The sequence below is a fragment of the Brachyhypopomus gauderio genome, unplaced genomic scaffold (genome assembly GCF_052324685.1).
Source record: "Brachyhypopomus gauderio isolate BG-103 unplaced genomic scaffold, BGAUD_0.2 sc294, whole genome shotgun sequence".
NCBI classification, from domain to species: domain Eukaryota; kingdom Metazoa; phylum Chordata; class Actinopteri; order Gymnotiformes; family Hypopomidae; genus Brachyhypopomus; species Brachyhypopomus gauderio.
The window spans coordinates 32,501-51,828 of NW_027507115.1; the positions used below are offsets into that span (position 1 = coordinate 32,501).

The 19,328-nt window shown below is 48.4% G+C and overlaps 2 protein-coding genes across 2 annotated transcripts in view; both read left to right on the top strand.

Moving 5' to 3' along the window:
• The window catches only part of ttc27 (tetratricopeptide repeat domain 27), a 34,396-nt gene extending 29,549 nt beyond the window's left edge, over window positions 1-4,847 (top strand). Inside the window, exons 8-9 of the mRNA XM_076995949.1 lie at window positions 2,441-2,541; window positions 4,140-4,847. Of these exons, the coding sequence (XP_076852064.1) occupies window positions 2,441-2,541; window positions 4,140-4,265 (227 nt within the window). The 3' untranslated portion in view covers window positions 4,266-4,847. The remainder of the gene's footprint in view (window positions 1-2,440; window positions 2,542-4,139) is intronic.
• Window positions 4,848-11,717: 6,870 nt separating this feature from the next.
• Window positions 11,718-19,328, top strand: part of LOC143504542 (latent-transforming growth factor beta-binding protein 1-like) — a gene marked incomplete at its 3' end in the record, with an annotated part of 72,218 nt that continues 64,607 nt past the window's right edge. Inside the window, 2 exon segments of the mRNA XM_076995948.1 lie at window positions 11,718-12,465; window positions 13,357-13,427. Coding sequence (XP_076852063.1) covers window positions 12,125-12,465; window positions 13,357-13,427 — 412 coding nt within the window.

Genomic DNA, 19,328 nt, shown 5'->3' on the forward strand with positions numbered 1-19,328 from the left:
ACACACACACCTTATGTCCTTCAGGAAGAAGGCACTGTGCTGTTCCTCTTAATGATTTATAAAGGGGCTTGTCTGAGTTAATGTAGCAGAACCTTAGAGCCTCTCCAGTACCACAGTCCACTCCATCCAGCTCCACTCAGGGTGTGTGTGTGTGTGTGTGTGTGTGTGTGTGTGTGTGTGTGTGTGTGTGTGTGTGTGTGAGAGAGAGAGAGAGACCACTATGTGATTTTTTTCCAGTTTATCTGGCTGTAGCCACTGTGTTAATATGTACTTTATGAATTGTTTTGTATGCTTGTCTGCCTGTGTGTGTATGTGTTGCATGTAGAAGAGCGTCCATAAATCACTTGGCTTTGACCTTTCCTGCTGCTGTGACATCAGAGGGGGTTGGGGGTGTTTGGGCAGGGCGGCGTTTGGGGTCATGCAGTGTGAGTTGTCATTTTTGTACTCTCTCTCTCTCTGTGCACGAGGAAGATAACAAGTGTGGGTAAAGACAGGACAGATGCATGCTGGGAAATGCTTTTGTTTACTCAGAATGGGAGAGTAATGGCGTACACATACGTGTGCACACGGCCCGTTGGAGGCAAGAGTGTGAGACATTAACTGCAGTTCACACAATCACACACTGTGCTTCAGCTGTCTGAACAGCATCAGCGAGGCAACAGAACACACACATCGTGTGTCATTTCCATCCTGCTGTGTGTGTACTCATGTGGCCGTTGTGTGAAGGATCCTAGTGATGGTTAAATGGCACGGTGGTTACAGGCTGAGTGTCACCTATGCTGCCATGAAACGCATTTATTTGGGCTGGTCTTATTTGGCCCAGACTGAGAGCCCAGTCTGGAGATCACACTCTTATTGGGCCGTTACAGAGAGCCCAGTCTAGAGATCATGCTCTTATTGGGCCGTTACAGAGAGCCCAGTCTGGAGATCACGCTCTTATTGGGCCGTTACAGAGAGCCCAGTCTGGAGATCACGCTCTTATTGGGTCGTCACTGAGAGCCCAGTCTGGAGATCACGCTCTTATTGGGCCGTTACTGAGAGCCCAGTCTGGAGATCACGCTCTTATTGGGCCATTACTGAGAGCCCAGTCTGGAGATCACGCTCTTATTGGGCCGTTACTGAGAGCCCAGTCTGGAGATCACTCTCTTATTGGGTCGTCACTGAGAGCCCAGTCTGAAGATCACGCTCTTATTGGGCCATTACTGAGAGCCCAGTCTAGAGATCATGCTCTTATTGGGCCGTTACAGAGAGCCCAGTCTGGAGATCACGCTCTTATTGGGCCGTTACAGAGAGCCCAGTCTGGAGATCACGCTCTTATTGGGCCGTTACTGAGAGCCCAGTCTGGAGATCATGCTCTTATTGGGCCATTACTGAGAGCCCAGTCTGGAGATCACGCTCTTATTGGGCCATTACTGAGAGCCCAGTCTGGAGATCACGCTCTTATTGGGTCGTCACTGAGAGCCCAGTCTGAAGATCACGCTCTTATTGGGCCGTTACTGAGAGCCCAGTCTAGAGATCATGCTCTTATTGGGCCGTTACAGAGAGCCCAGTCTGGAGGTCACGCTCTTATTGGGCCATTACGGAGAGCCCAGTCTGGAGATCACTCTCTTATTGGGCCATTACTGAGAGCCCAGTCCAGAGGTCACGCTCTTATTGGGCCATTACGGAGAACCCAGTCTGGAGATCACGCTCTTATTGGGCCGTTACTGAGAGCCCAGTCCAGAGGTCACGCTCTTATTGGGCCCAGTTTTCTCATTAATGTATGCAGGGTATGTATAGAGGCTTGCCTGCGTGTGGGTGTGTGTACCTGTGTATTCAAGTGCATGAGGTGTGTGTGTGTGTTTGTGTGCACACAGGGCATGAGTGTGTGTTCATTTGTGAGAGAGCGCTAGACCCAAATGAGGACTCAGGTGCTGTTGTAGGTGCTGAATGCTCATGTAGAAAAATATGTGGTCCAGGTTCAGCATGGTGAAAAGGTTGAGAGAAAATACACACACACAACACACACACACACACACACACACACACACACACACACACACACACACACACAAACACCCAATGCCATTTTGAATGTGTGCAGCATCTTTCAGGTCCCTCTAGCGTAGCACGTCACCTGACTTTGGTGACCTCTGGTAACCCCTGAATCCCAGTAGCCATGTGATTCTCTGCTCTGAACACACTGCCTACCCCACAACACACACACACACACACACACACACACACACACACACACACACACACACACACACACACACACACACACACACACACACACACACACACACACAGACCTGGGGTCATTTAATCATTTCTCTTCTGCTCTTCCCTCTCATTGTCTCTCACACTCACCTCCACCATTGTTCATGTACACACACACACACACACACACACACACACACACACACACACACACACACACACACACACACACACACAGTGTCTATCAGCTGCAGCAGGGAGAAGACTAATCCCCAGGAGGCCTTGCAGCTGCTCTCTGCTGCACGGCTCAGTCTGAAGAGCATGGCCACCAAAGCCAGAGTGAGTCTCCACCCTCCCCCCTCTCCTCCACCCTCCCCTATACTCCCTCTCCTCCACCCTCCCCCCTCTCCTCCACCCTCCCCTATACTCCCTCTCCTCCACCCTCCCCTATACTCCCCGGTCTCCACCCTCATCTCCATCCTCCCCTATACTCCCTCTCCTCCACCCTCATCTCCATCCTCCCCTATACTCCCTCTCCTCCCCCCTCTCCTCCACCCTCCCCCCTCTCCTCCACCCTCCCCTATACTCCCCGGTCTCCACCCTCATCTCCATCCTCCCCTATACTCCCTCTCCTCCACCCTCATCTCCACCCTCCCCTATACTCCCTCTCCTCCACCCTCATCTCCATCCTCCCCTATACTCCCTCTCCTCCCCCCTCTCCTCCACCCTCCCCCCTCTCCTCCACCCTCCCCTATACTCCCTCTCCTCTACCCTGGTCTCCACCCTCATGTCCAGCCATTTCTGCTGCAACTCCTCATATTTATCTTTTCCTTTAACCTCCGTCAGTGACTCCACCTGCACCTACACCCTCCACCCATCCATCACCTCCACTGTTCTCCTGCAGCCTCCCCTACACCCGAGTAGGTGGGGTGGTTCCTCTTCTGCTAACACAGTTCTGATGTTTTCTTAAAGTCTTAACCGAAGTGTCAGTCAGCAAAGAAAGGCAGTCTGTGGCCTTTGAAATTTATCCAGCACTAAACGTGAAGCCTGACGTTGTTGAGAGGCTTGATTTGAACGTTTTGTCCACTGGATATTTTTGGCCTGATGTGTCCGGTCTTTCAGCTGAAAGAGGAAAAACTGCAGAAACTTTGACCTGTATCAGTTTTACTCTTTATCCTTTTTAAAGATTAAAGGTCATAGATTATCAACATATAATTCACAAATCATTTCAGACGTAAGAATTCAAAAGTAGTTATTAGTGACATGGTTTTCTTTCCCGTCTTACACAGGCTGTACCTGCTGCATTCAGTCAGTATCAGCAGTGTGGTTTAGACTGTTATTTGGTTCTGTTAAACAGAATGTCTAAAAATGGTTGACTCCAATACTGTGGTTGTTTTTTTTTTCTTCTTTCATGTTTTTATTCCATTGTTTTGTACTTTTTTAAACTTCATTTAAAACATTTTGCTCATTCTCAGAACTGTTTGTGCTGGTTTTGCCGTCGTCCGCCCGACTGTACGGTGTGGCGGTGACCTGTACGGTGTGGCGGTGACCTGTACTGTGTGGCGGTGACCTGTACTGTGTGGCGGTGACCTGTACTGTGTGGCGGTGACCTGTACGGTGTGGCGGTGACCTGTACGGTGTGGCGGTGACCTGTACGGTGTGGCGGTGACCTGTACGGTGTGCTGGTGACCTGTACGGTGTGGCGGTGTCCTGTACGGTGTGGCGGTGTCCTGTACGGTGTGGCGGTGTCCTGTACGGTGTGCTGGTAACCTGTACGGTGTGCTGATAACCTGTACGGTGTGCTGGTGACCTGTACGGTGTGTTGGTAACCTGTACGGTGTGCTGGTGACCTGTACGGTGTGCTGGTGACCTGTACGGTGTGATGGTAACGCTCGTGCAGGTGTACTTCACACTGTTCTCTCTCATTCTCTCCTCAGCAACTCTACACTGACGTTGCCACGGGAGATCTCCATGACGACCTCCGAAATGATGTGTCAGAACTGGAGCAGCTAATCACGGAGCTGCAGGACTTGAGTACTCAGATGCGCGGCCAATCAGAATAGCTCCATCAAAACCCATCCAGCCTGTGGCTTATTTTATACGCTGTGTGTGCTGAATTTATCACAATTTGATCTTGGTCACAAATTTAACTTGAAGACAGGCTGAACTATACTAGTAAGGGTGATTCATATTTAAAAAGCAGATTTGCCCTAGGGCTAGACTTAAACTGTGTGTAACTGTGAGTCCATCTAAAGCGCACTGATCTTTAACGTCACATTGACGGTGTCAAGGTCAGTGCAGACGTTTAAAATAGAGTTGCTAGGGTCACACGTAGCAATGTGCTGCAACAGACACACACACACACACACACACACACACACACACCTGTCATGTCCACAAAGGGCTGAGGGGATGGTGTGGGCTGAAGTGTAAGTTAAGGTCTGGGTTCTGCATAGCCCATCTCAATCATATGAGATTTTCTTCACGTTTGGACGTTACTACACAATTATCTCTTGAAGTCCATGTACCCAAAATCCATGTTGTGCCTGAACAAGACATTGACCTCCCAAAGTCAGTCAAAACCATCAAAGGTTCCCCCAATGACAACTGTAAGACTCTCTTTCTGAAAATAAATGATATTCTGTTTGTAATGTGTGCTGTTGTGTGTAGTGGTGTTTTCAATGTTCACTTCAGTGTCCAGTGTCTTGTATGAAGATCTTGTATAAGGATCTAACAGAGTGAATCGAGTCTTGTATGACGATCTTGTATAAGGATCTAACAGAGTGAACTGAGTCTTTTATGATGATCTTGTATAAGGATCTAACAGTGAACCGAGTCTTGTATGGTGATCTTGTACAAGGATCTAACAGTGAACCGAGTCTTGTATGATGATCTTGTATAAGGATCTAACAGTGAACCGAGTCTTTTATGATGATCTTGTATAAGGATCTAAAAGTGAACCGAGTCTTGTATGATAATCTTTTATAAGGATCTAACAGTGAACCGAGTCTTTTATGATAATCTTTTATAAGGATCTAACAGTGAACAGAGTCTTGTATGATAATCTTTTATAAGGATCTAACAGTGAACAGAGTCTTGTATGATAATCTTTTATAAGGATCTAACAGTGAACAGCGTCTTGTATGATAATCTTTTATAAGGATCTAACAGTGAACAGAGTCTTGTATGATGATCTAAGAGTGGAACACAATGAGGGAGCTTGTAACCATCAGACGTGCCGATCTTGCCATTGACATTCGCGTTTACCAACGATCATGTCTCTCCAGCCGTGGGGTACACAGGCCTAGAACCAGCACTGGACTAGACAGCAGAGTCACTTCCCCTCTTCATAGTGGTTTTGTGTTCATTTGTCCACCTAAAACTCGAAACGGCCACGTGGGCCACATCCAGATGTCCACTGACCTTCTTGCACCAGTTAAACCGGATCTGGACTCCAATTTGGTTTTGATTACCTTGAACATGTGTGACGGTTCCTCAGCGCCTGAGCAGGCTGTGTGTGAGCATAGCTGGGTTTCGTTTTCTGAATCAGGATCTCCAGTTGCATCTAAGCTGCTGCGTGAACCTGCATGTTGGTGTACGTGAGGCCTGGTCCAGGGGTCACGCGGGGGTCACGCCCTTCCAGCCCTTCATCCCGCCTGCTTCTCTGTGATTGGTGGAAGAGATGGCTCTGTTCATCTTTCATTAGGCCTGGTTCTGTTATTTGATTGGTGGAAGAGTTGGTTCTGTTATTTGATTGGTGGAACAGTTGGTTCTGTTATTTGATTGGTGGAACAGTTGGTTCTGTTATTTGATTGGTGGAACAGTTGGCCTTGTTGATATTCTCCATACTACTGCATGGTGATTTTTCTCCCTTACATGGCGTGTTTCTTTTACTTTGACATAATTTCACACTCTGTTTAGGGAGTGTTTATTCGGCATGCAAACACCAAAGACATGCCGTCACAACATTATCTAACGAGTGTCTTGGAAAAATTCCAAAATGAGACATTTTTGTTAGATTGGAGAGAAAATAGTTTAGATATTTAAAGCACGCTTTTGATTAACCCTTTGTTACCATGGCAACAGTATCCTGTTATGTCATTCCCCTGGGAAGGGGAGGAATCCAGTCATCTGACTGACTCAGTTTCTCATAGCTGTCTCACCACAGGCCCCGTGTAAGCGATTATATCGTGCTCATGCCATGTGGTTTAATTTAACTTCAGGAATGAGCAATGTAAGATGACAAAGTTCATTTGTGAGGAATTCGTCCTGTTCCCCTCCAGATTCCAGACGGCAACACGAGTGCAGTTCAGCTGTTCATGGGAATGTTACGCTTCAGTCACTGGAACGCCGTGGAAACATTGTGGGAAATGCTGCCCGAGGGTCGGGAACACCGGGAGACAGTGAACATGATACTGACACTGAACAAATATCCTGCAGGCTGAGTAGAGTTTCCAGAGATTATGTCGTGCACCACAATATCGAGAGGGGTGGTAAGACAGCACAATAACGAGAGGGGTGGTAAGACAGCACAGTAACGAGAGGGGTGGTAAGACAGCACAGTAACGAGAAGGGTGGTGAGACGACACAATTAGGAGAGGGGTGGTAAGATAGCTCAATAACGAGAGGGGTGGTAAGACAGCTCAATAACGAGAGGGGTGGTAAGACAGCACAGTAACGAGAGGGGTGGTAAGACAGCACAGTAACGAGAGGGGTGGTAAGACACCACAGTAACGAGAGGGGTGGTGAGACAGCACAATAACGAGAGGGGTGGTAAGACAGCACAGTAACGAGAGGGGTGGTAAGACAGCACAGTAACGAGAGGGGTGGTAAGACAGCACAGTAACAAGAGGAGTGGTAAGACAGCACAGTAACGAGAGGGGTGGTAAGACAGCTCAATAACGAGAGGGGTGGTAAGACAGCACAGTAACGAGAGGGGTGGTAAGACACCACAGTAACGAGAGGGGTGGTGAGACAGCACAGTAACGAGAGGAGTGGTAAGACAGCACAGTAACGAGAGGGGTGGTAAGACAGCTCAATAACGAGAGGGGTGGTAAGACAGCACAGTAACGAGAGGGGTGGTGAGACAGCACAGTAACGAGAGGGGTGGTAAGACACCACAATAACGAGAGGGGTGGTGAGACAGCACAGTAACGAGAGGGGTGGTAAGACAGCACAATAACGAGAGGGGTGGTAAGACAGCACAGTAACGAGAGGGGTGGTAAGACAGCACAGTAACGAGAGGGGTGGTAAGACAGCACAGTAACGAGAGGAGTGGTAAGACAGCACAGTAACGAGAGGGGTGGTAAGACAGCACAGTAACGAGAGGGGTGGTGAGACAGCACAGTAACGAGAGGGGTGGTGAGACAGCACAGTAACAAGGGGTGGTGAGACAGCACAGTAATGAGAGGGGTGGTAAGACAGCACAGTAACGAGAGGGGTGGTAAGACAGCACAGTAACGAGAGGGGTGGTGAGACAGCACAGTAACGAGAGGGGTGGTAAGACAGCACCATAACGTGAGGGGTGGTAAGACAGCACAGTAACGAGAGGGGTGGTGAGACAGCACAGTAACGAGAGGGGTGGTGAGACGACACAATTAGGAGAGGGGTGGTAAGACAGCTCAATAACGAGAGGGGTGGTAAGACAGCTCAATAACGAGAGGGGTGGTAAGACAGCACAGTAACGAGAGGGGTGGTGAGACAGCACAGTAACGAGAAGGGTGGTGAGACGACACAATTAGGAGAGGGGTGGTAAGACAGCTCAATAACGAGAGGGGTGGTAAGACAGCTCAATAACGAGAGGGGTGGTAAGACAGCACAGTAACGAGAGGGGTGGTGAGACAGCACAGTAACGAGAGGGGTGGTAAGACAGCTCAATAACGAGAGGGGTGGTAAAACAGCACAGTAACGAGAGGGGTGGTAAGACAGCTCAATAACGAGAGGGGTGGTAAGACAGCACAGTAACGAGAGGAGTGGTAAGACAGCACAGTAACGAGAGGGGTGGTAAGACAGCTCAATAACGAGAGGGGTGGTAAGACAGCACAGTAACGAGAGGGGTGGTAAGACAGCTCAATAACGAGAGGGGTGGTAAGACAGCACAGTAACGAGAGGAGTGGTAAGACAGCTCAATAACGAGAGGAGTGGTAAGACAGCACAGTAACGAGAGGGGTGGTAAGACAGCACAGTAACGAGAGGGGTGGTAAGACAGCACAGTAACGAGAGGGGTGGTAAGACAGCTCAATAACGAGAGGGGTGGTAAGACAGCACAGTAACGAGAGGAGTGGTAAGACAGCACAGTAACGAGAGGAGTGGTAAGACAGCTCAATAACGAGAGGAGTGGTAAGACAGCTCAATAACGAGAGGGGTGGTAAGACAGCACAGTAACGAGAGGGGTGGTAAGACAGCACAGTAACGAGAGGGGTGGTGAGACAGCACAGTAACGAGAGGAGTGGTAAGACAGCTCAATAACGAGAGGAGTGGTAAGACAGCTCAATAACGAGAGGGGTGGTAAGACAGCACAGTAACGAGAGGAGTGGTAAGACAGCACAGTAACGAGAGGAGTGGTAAGACAGCTCAATAACGAGAGGGGTGGTGAGACAGCACAGTAACGAGAGGGGTGGTAAGACAGCACAATAACGAGAGGGGTGGTAAGACAGCTCAATAACGAGAGGGGTGGTAAGACAGCACCATAACGTGAGAGGTGGTAAGACAGCGGTTCACATGCACCCTGCAGGCTGTTCTTGGCTCGTTCAGAGAACACTTCTCCCTCAAGTGTCCGTCTTGCAGGAGGGCGTACAAACACGGTACATTCCCGCGTCTCTGGAAGAAGACAGATTGCAGCAGCGTTCGAGAGGAAATGAGAGAGGAGTCTCCGTGTTGAAAGCCTTGTACAGCAGGGCTCTGTTCTCTCTCACTCCATCCTTAATCAAACTCAAACTGGCTTCTCCTCTGCTCCGGCCCGCCCCTCCGCTCTGACAGGAAAGAAAATGAGAGACTGTTTTTCAATTTTATTTCGGCAGACGGATATATCACTTTATTTCAGCAGAAAACTTGCTTGAAATTGGTCAAGATTGCATATAGCTGTCTGTTTTTTGAGGCTGAGAGCTAGAATACCTGTGGGCTACAGGTTTCATATGTAAAATATGTAAGATGTAATCATTCTAATGAAATTCCAATATACAAGTCCTACATAATGCATTCTCGATGACTGGTACTGTGAACGGAGTGTGAAAAAGAAAAACCCTGGAAGTGTAATAAAAAAAGGTACGGAGGGCAGTCATAGCCTAAGGCCCATAGAATGGGCTTAGGATCCAGAGGTTGGTGGAACAGTCCCCTGAACCAGCAGATCTATCCCCTAAAGCAGGAATGGCCATGGCTGAAGTGTCCTTGAGCTTGACGCCTAACTAACCCTACAATAGGAGGCTGCCCACAGCTCTCTGGGTGCGTGCGTGCGTGCTCACTGACTCCAGTGTCCGTGTACTGTGCTAATTGGTGGCATGTGTGTATATGTGTGCTGACTCTAGTGTCCATGTACTGTGCTAATTGGTGGCGTGTGTGTGTGTGTGTGTTCACTCCAGATGAGCTAAATGCAGATCAGGGAAAATTTCCCCAAGGGTGTCGATAAAATGTGCTTCTTCAAATCCACATTAAACTTTGTAGTGCATCATTATATTCAGTATATGGCCAAATATAAGTAGGACAGATTTTTAAATGAGCATTTAACAGGTTCTTTAACAGGTGTGTAAAATCGATCTGGACCGAACTGAAGAGGCCGGACTCACGCCACATAGGGTGGCACCTTCAGGTCAGTTTCTGACGTGTCAGTCGGGCCGTCTCCGCCCCGGTCACGTGTGCTGCTGGTGTGACGTGGGAGAGTGTAGGAGTAACAACGGCTCAGGCGTGACGTGGTAGACCACACCAACTCACCGAGTTGTGCTGCCAGCGTGCTTACGTGTGTGTAGTGATCATTACACTCACTACAGCTGGCCTGTGGAAACAACATCACAACTGTAACTTTGGGTCAGGAGATAGAGTTGGGACTAAAACTTGTGTCTTATTTAGATAAAAATACAAATATAGGAATTGCAAACACACTAGTGGAATATATAGAAGACAAGTTATGCAAAAAGGTTCAATAAAGAATGCTACATTAAGGTCAGCAATCAGTTGACACACCGGTACTGGGCCTGAACTCGGGTCCTGATTGGAAGATCACAGGCAGAAGGGATGACCCCTGGGGTCAGGCAGGTGGGGGCTGGTAGTGAGATCTCAGCAAGAGGACGTTTTGACGTGTAACTACAATAGTGAGCGCTTCCAACTGCTCATAGGTTGGTGCTGCCCGTTTGCTACGTCATTGGAGATTACTGATTGGGTTTTGGAGAGCAGGAACCCAGCGGGATCTGAGCTCGGTAGACAGACTTCTCTCTCCTCTAGCAGACGGGGCCTGGACCTGCTCATTTGGGACTGTTTCCACCACCCCAATAATCACCGTAATTTTCATGTGCTCAGGCTTTCACTCTCGTTCTCCTCCGTCTCGCTCGTGTGGGCCTTTTCTCAGCGTACGCTCACAGTTGGCTCCCAAAGGCTCTTCGGAAAGTGAGCAGTCCTGATTTTCATAATACCAAATAACAACATGCAGTAAACGCATTTCACATTTTGAGTTGGAACAATGTGAATAGCATGTGAGTACAATGCAATACAATGTGAAATAACAATGTAACAGTTACACTGTAGTGACTTCTGCAGGTGTCTGAATCCAAACTACTGCTTCAACACCGAATCTGGGAGTGACGTGACTCTCCTCAAGAGCTTCCTTACTGAAGAACCACTGTGCCCAGTGGGTTTCCTCACACACACACACACACACACACATACACACACACACACACCTCCTGCTGTGTCTTGTCCTGCCAGAGGGATACTGACGTGCATGTCTGCAGTTTCCTGCTGGGATCTGAGGGGTGGCGTGAGTCACATTAGAAAGGTCTGTAAAACATGAAACAACCCAACTGGAACGCAGCCATGGGTTATTAAGGGATTCCTAGCACATGTAAAACTGACCCCACAGTGCATGGCGTGGCTGGTCTATTCCTGTAGTTTGTTAGCAATGGTGTGCTTGACACTGCTTATATTAATAGACAGAGGTCTTAAAATGTCCATTCAGGTGAAGTTTGTTCCTTTGGAAGTACATCAAGTGCCCAGCTGCTCATAAATTACATTCCTTTGGATTTAGATAGATCTGTCCGCACGACGAGGCCCCACGTTGGGTTCAGCATCTCTACTGTACTGACGATCAAAAATGGCAAATACGTCGCAAACGTAACGTTGACATTCTTGGGAGCATTTCCCCTGCGAGCCCAAACCTTCGTAATGTACACACACACACACACACACATATTTCTTACGGGTGGGTTTTAGGGTCCAGCCCCGCACGTGCGTTCCAATAAGAGCACCATCAATGACGTCACGTCTGCAGGAGATTGGCTGGTGGGTTCTGGCACGAGCTCCTGCGCTCGCGCAGCGAAACTTCTTAAAGACTTTTTCAATCTTCTCCGCGAGCGTAAGTCTCGCGCACACGCAGCCGGGACGGGCCAACGATCACCGTGCGTGTCCGCCACCGACGCCACGGCACAGCACCACGCTTTACCTCACTTTTTTGCCTCTTTTAACAACTTTCCCCCCCCGTTTTGTGCTGTTTTCACACTGTTTTTGAGCGCTGGGATTCTTTCTCTTGTAGTTCAGGTCTTCTCTGAAGTTCTTCTGATGGCCATTAGATGACATCGCTCGGGAAAAGTGAACTTTTTTACCTGAAATAGCGTTTACTTTTCCTCCTTCTACACGGGCTGCCTATTTTACGCACAGACCTCTTGTTTGCAAACTGTCCTGCTCGTTTGCTGAGCGCGTCCTCCTGCTCGGATATTAAATGGACATGGCTGGTATTAGATGGGGCGTTATATTGTCTCTGGGTTTATTCATCTCGCCGGTGTTCGTCTCTACGGATCAGAGTTTTCGGAGGTTTTATGTTCTGCAACCGGGACAGAGGGGAGGTTCGGACATGGTTCACATGACTTCCATTACCTCTCGGGCCGGGGCCCACGGAAAAGCACACACGTACAACGTGGAGCTGAGTTCAAGTTTCGGTGGTCAAGTTCGAACCCGGAGAATGGGTCACCAGGCGGGCCCGGGTGTTCCGATCCGCCAGGACGCTCAGTTCGCGCAGACACAGTCCGTACGGCACACGGGCCATCAAACCAAGCTGTCTGGGTAAGGACGGGTTCCGAGACTAATGACCCACTTATAGATTAAGGACGCATGCGAGCCTGTGTTCACTAGTGGGGAATCGATTTCTAAAGCGAATAGGCTTGGCGTCCCATAATTACACTGCACGTTATTTAGACAGCAACATATAGACAGTAATGGAGTATTAGTGATAGTTTTCATACCGTGATAAAGAAATTATCCAGGCCTTGGAAAATTCATCACAACAACAGCAGCTCTGTTCTGTGCAGAATGCTGTGTAAGAACTTGTCCATGTTTGGTACCCAGAGGAGGCCACTTGCCCCTGGGCAGTGACCCCCTTCACCCTGGTGAGAAGCTCCATGGCCGTGTTTTCAGAGGCTTGACACTAACAGCCTGCTGGATGCACATTATTGCTTATTAGACTTTCCTGGTGGATGGTGGACACGTGGTGAGAGTGTGTTTAGCTGTGAGAACAAGATGCTAAGATCAGCGTCGTCTGATGAGGACGGAGCTCCAGTCTGGTCCGCTCACACACTGATCCCCAGAGAGAAAAGGCTCCCAGCACAAACCACTAAGTGGGCTAGGGTTTGGACCTGAGGGTTATAGTCAGGTCGATGAGTTCACCCCTGTGTAAGTGTGTGTGTGTGTGTGTTTGAGTTTCAGAGTTTACCTGTCTCTGAATGTGTCTGCTGCTGTGTGTATTTCAGAGTATGTGTAGTTCGTCTTGTTTGTGTGTATACACTGGTCATGTCCACACACTTAAATATCACACACGTGTGTGTGTGTGTGTGTGTGTGGTTGTATGTGAATGTGCATTATGGGTTACTGCATAGTGGGTGTGTGGCTTTGAGTGAGTGTGTCTGTGATGGAGACAGTCGTGAAACCCACGATGTGTGTGTCTGGGTGTCATTGCAGTGTAAACGTCTGTGGAGGGCAGTGCTGTATTGGATGGAGTCAGACCCCAGGATCACAGCGCTGCACCAAACGTGAGTATCACAGCTCTCCTACGCTAGCGCTCGGCCAAGAACCGCTTCACACTGTTCTCTCAAGGAGCAGCTCCACTTTACCACTGCTCGGTTGAGTATGAGCTCTATCAGTACTGCTGCTCTGTTGATTATGAGCTCTATCAGTACTGCTGCTCTGTTGATTATGAGCTCTATCAGTACTGCTGCTCTGTTGATTATGAGCTCTATCAATACTGTTGCACTGTTGCGTGTCAGCTCTACCAGTACTGCTGCTCTGTTGAGTGTCAGCTCTACCAGTACTGCTGCTCTGTTGAGTGTCAGCTCTACCAGTACCGCTGCTCTGTTGAGTGTCAGCTCTACCAGTACCGCTGCTCTGTTGAGTGTCAGTTCTATCAGTACCGCTGCTCTGTTGAGTGTCAGCTCTACCAGTACCGCTGCTCTGTTGAGTGTCAGCTCTAGCAGTACCGCTGCTCTGTTGAGTGTCAGCTCTAGCAGTACCGCTGCTCTGTTGAGTGTGAGCTCTACCAGTACTGCTGCTCTGTTGAGTGTCAGCTCTACCAGTACCGCTGCTCTGTTGAGTGTCAGCTCTACCAGTACTGCTGCTCTGTTGAGTGTCAGTTCTACCAGTACTGCTGCTCTGTTGAGTGTGAGCTCTACCAGTACTGCTGCTCTGTTGAGTGTGAGCTCTACCAGTACTGCTGCTCTGTTGAATGTGAGCTCTACCAGTACTGCTGCTCTGTTGAGTGAGCTCTATCAGTACTGCTGCTCTGTTGAGTGTCAGTTCTATCAGTACTGCTGCTCTGTTGAGTGAGCTCTATCAGTACTGCTGCTCTGTTGAGTGAGCTCTATCAGTACCGCTGCTCTGTTGAGTGTCAGTTCTATCAGTACTGCTGCTCTGTTGAGTGTGAGCTCTATCAGTACTGCTGCTCTGTTGAGTGTCAGTTCTATCAGTACTGCTGCTCTGTTGAGTGTGAGTTCTACCTACACTGCTGCTTTGATGAGTGTCAGTTCTACCATATGCTCTGAAGACTATTTCTACTCATGTGGGCTCTTACAGTGAGTGTGTTGTTAGGTTCCCTGTTGAGTCTTGACCCCCTCTGTGGTATTTCCCCTCATTCCATCTCGTGGGGGTTTCTCCATGGCACTGTTCCCTTTGGCAAGCTCATCTGGGGTCTGGACCCACCATCTCCTGAGCTGCTTTCACTGCCGTTGACGTCACGTCTGGAGGTGATCACACGGCACTCCACAGCTCAGCATGTCTCCAGCTCTTAATACCTTCTTCAGTTGGGTCAGGTATGTCAGACCAGGCCTAACGCTGAAGGCTACAGCACGGTGGCTCTCCACACGGGACTAGAGACTAGAGAGTCAGGCTTTAATCTCGCTGCATTGTCCATCGCGGGACAAGTGGACTGCAGACTCGGGCGTCTTTTCCGTGCCTGATCAGAAGAGTACAAGGCCAGTCCTCTGCTGCTTTTAGTTTTGGGCTTTTGATTTAATCGGACAGAGAAGTCATGTAGAGCAAAAAGGAGCAACGATCAGGCAGGTCAGTGTTTGTAGCTCTTCAACGTTAGCACGGTCAGTGTGTGTATCTCTTCAACGATCAGGCAGGTCAGTGTTTGTAGCTCTTCAACGATCAGGCAGGTCAGTGTGTGTAGCTCTTCAACGATCAGGCAGGTCAGTGTGTGTAGCTCTTCAACGGTCAGGCAGGTGAGTGTGTGTAGCTCTTCAACGGTCAGGCAGGTCAGTGTGTGTAGCTCTTCAACGATCAGGCAGGTCAGTGTGTGTAGCTCTTCAACGGTCAGGCAGGTGAGTGTGTGTAGCTCTTCAACGATCAGGCAGGTCAGCAGCTTTTAGTGCTGGAACTTCAGAAACTCTTTGATCATCATCAGTGTCCAGTTTGTAAAGGCACGCGGTGTAGATTTATCGTGTTCTGTGTTAGTAAATTAGGGACCATTGCTGGGGCTCTTTTGGAAATTCCCAATATTCCAGATTGTAACAGTTAACTGCCTGTTAATAATCCCAACTACACCTTGTAAAGGTAACAGTGTGACTGATATCGTGTGTGATTTCAGAGCCGTGCATTTGTAGCGGAGCCAGGCGGATATTGCGAGCTGTGGCGGTTTGGATAAAAGGCTTAGGGGACAGGCACCGTTGTGATGGGGGCTTTTATAAATAACCTCAGTGGCAGCTGCACATCCCACCTGCAGGCCAAATCACTGCTGTCAGACCCCGGGTGGGGGGTCGCGAGAGACAGACAGAGAGAGAGAGAGAGAGAGAGAGGAACAGAACATAAAGATAGAGGCAGGGGAGAGTCAGTGAGTGAGAGAGAGAAGGCAGAAGACAGGCCCGGGGAAACGGGAGCAGACAGTCACCCAGACACAGACAGGCACTGAAGAGATCCAGAACTGAGCAGCCTATCGGGGCCGTCCTTTTGGCTCACAGAAAGAATGGAATTGCTTCCTCATTGGCTCTTGAAGCCATGCCAGCAGGTTATATAAGAGACAGGCTGATCTGTGAGCGGAGGTCTCAAGGGGCGGGGCCTCAGGCATTACACGTCTCCTTTTCCCCACCAACCACCATCTGTCTCTTACTTTTAATAGACATTTTTGTTCCTGACCTTTGACACATAGGTTTAATAGATGGCTTTTGGCTGTTTTTGCTCCTCGTGTGTAATTGATATCTTGTCTGCGATCTCTCCTACGTCATTCCTGTAGTCTCCTCCTCTGTCTCTGGATTGATAAAAGGCCGTTTTTGCTGTCTGGGATCTCCTTCCAGGGGTCCTTCTTTAGGCCCTTGGAGCATTCTGAAGGAACACGTCTTCTCTAAGCTGCTTACCTCATACATCAGATGGACATTTTTGTGGATTAGACATATTAGGCAAACAATTCAGTCCAGACAAGAGTTTCTTACACAACCAGCCAACGGTTTCTGACTCCTGGATCGTGAAGCCTTGTGTCTGTTGTGCTGGTTCTAAGCCCCAGTCCTGGAGTCCCACTGCCCCGGCTCCTTCTCTGCAATAACGTACACCTTATCTCTGTCGTTAAGCTATTTAAATGTTTTATGAGTTGACCCAGGGGTGCTAGACCCTGGACGGGACCTGAAGACTCCCGTTCTACGTTGAGATTGTGGAGTGATTTGTTTGGGTGATTTGTACACTGGTCAGTAAATGGGGCTCGGTAGACACTTGTCTCCGCAGAAGAGACGTTGATGTGAATCTTTCTGAGGCAGCAGTTAAACACACTCACGTTTGTTGATGCGTCTGTGAATTGGATCTGCGCTCCATCGACGACTAGCTCCGACGTCATTCCAGCACGACTAGCTCATGGAGTGGCGGATTCTGATTACCCACCATGCATTGCGGCATTTGCTTCTCCTGCCTTTGAGCTGAGAGTGAGGGACCTCCTGTTCTAGGCCAGGATAAAGAGAGATGAAGTGTGCATGAAGGGGTGAGTCAGACTGGGTCAGTGCCACCCAGAAAGCCCCTGTTCACATGGGTGCGAGACCCCTTTTGTCATGCCAACAGCAGTGTTCATTCCTTCTTCAGTCATCCTTGTTATTTTGAATGGAGGAGACTTTGATTGGTGCATTTGAAGTCTGGGGCCAAAATCCCAGAGCCAGCCACCCAGCAAGGGGGCAGAGAGGTCGTAAATTCTCTGCTGAAACGTTAGAGAAAGTTTTTAATGGAAGATGTGGCAGGAAAGAATGTGTTGCAGGGGCATAAAAACTCTGGGAAAAGTCTGTGACATCATAGTTGTTGTTTTTACTCTTTCTATTCATCTTAATTAATGAATCTGCTTGTGTTCTTTTGAGGAAACAATGATAATTCCAGCAAATCCCAGTTGCTTGTTGATCTTTTTGGGTTTTTTGCTTGGTCATCGGCGCTTCCGGACCAAGTGATGCTGTACTGAACAAATGACTATGCTAATAACACCATGCTAAGCACGTAGGCTCAACATTTGGTCCTGGATTCTGTAGGTCATATTTTTCCCAGATGGATGAGGAGGAGTGAGGGGTGATGTGTGTTGTAGTCAGGTCAAGTCTTGGTGGAATGTCTTCTCGTATCTCTATATATCTTCTGCTCAATTAGCTTCTGAGGATCAGCGCCCTTCTGTTCCACACTGTTCCTGTCATGGAAGGTAGGCCAGATCGTAAATCCTCCTGCTAAATATTTAATAGAGTTTGATTTTTGGTGTGTGTTCAGTCTCTCTCTCTCTCTCTCTCTCTCTCTCTCTCTCTCTCTCTCTCTCTCTCTCTCTCTCTCTCTCTCACCCACAGAGACACACCCACACACTATCTAATACACATTTCTCCTAAACTGAAGAAAGTGACATTTGCAGGTAGAAAAAAAGTCTGTTTTCTTCTGGCATGGTGCGTGTTATGGGGTCCTATGTGCTATGAGAGGTCACTCATCCACAGATGTCGGTCACCTAGCTCCAGCTGGCAGAGGTGTGTGTGTGTGTGTGTGTGTGTGTGTGTGTGTGTGTGTGTGTGTGTGTGTGTGTGTGTGTGTGTGTGTGTGTGTGTGTGTGTGTGTGTGTGTGTGTGTGTGTGTGTGTGTGTGTGTGTGTGTGTGTGTGTGTGTGTGTGTGTGTGTGTGCGCGTGCGTGCGTGCGTGCGTGCGTGCGTGCGTGCGTGCGTGCGTGCGTGCGTGCGTGCGTGCGTGCGTGCGTGCGTGCGTGCGTGCGTGCGTGCGTGCGTGCGTGCGTGCGTGCGTGTGTATGAAAGGAGTCACTGCTGCTCCATTTCATTGCAAAAAATAAATAAAAATCACATTCTAGTCAGTCACTCACCACAAGGGTCAAGGGTCAGTCCTTCATAACCAGGGCACTGATTTGTTTCCCTGCTCTAATGCTCCTTAAAGTGTCCCTACTGTAGCACCCCTGAGTGTCCCTACTGTAGCACCCCTGAGTGTCCCTCTATAGCACCCCCAGAGTCCCCAGAGTCAGCTGAAGGACTCTTGGTGAATCACTGATGACCTTAGTCAGGAAAAATGTCCTCAGTGCAGCACTGCTGTTCGTCGAGACTCCGGTCGACTAGCCGTGTTCTTCTGTGCAGATTACAGGTTAACCCAGAATTCCTCAAGTGCGCTCCAGACAGTGATGTCGATGTCCTGCAGAGATCAGATTGCAGTACTAACACGCGTTTGTGAACGCTGCACCTGTCTGAAGTCACCAGACGAATATCAAGTGCTGCATTGGAACAGGAATGATCTAGACAGTCCTAGCGTAAGGGACATCATGCTACGTTAGCATCGTAGCTCACTGAGTCATATAATCTCTACTGGAATCATCATTTTCTTAATTCTTTACCCTGTTTTGCTTCTCTTTTGCTTTTCTAAAACTAAAAAAATTCACATTTAATTTTTGATTAATTATGTTGATATATTAGCTTAATTTTTATGGCCTTACATTTTTTATGTCATCTTATTCACATTTGTTTTACTAACTTATTTACATATATTATAAAGCACTATTCACTGCAATTTGTGCATAAAAGGTGCATAAAATAATAATAGACGCTATTATTATTATATATTTATTATTATTGTTGTTGTTGTTGTTGTTATTGTTGAATGGTGGCTTGGAAACTTTGCTTTGGATCCTTTTTTGATGGGGAAAATCTTTGTAGTCCAGAACCAGAACCAGAACCAGGTGTAATCTGTGTTCGGACTTCTAAATGTGCCTTAATGTGATTTGGCTTCTCTGCTGAGTGTTGTGATTCTGCCAGCAGACAGCAGCCATGTGACGGAGGAGTTTGTTACACTCATTTAATTGTTTGTTACTCTGGTTAAGTTTATTATAGCATATCTGAAGCATTCAAAGACGTCTTTTTTCCGTGAGAGTCTGTGGGAACGGTTAGCTGTGTTTGCCCCACAGAGAACAGCGTTGTGTGGCGGAGGGCGTGCGCGCTCCACGGAAGAGA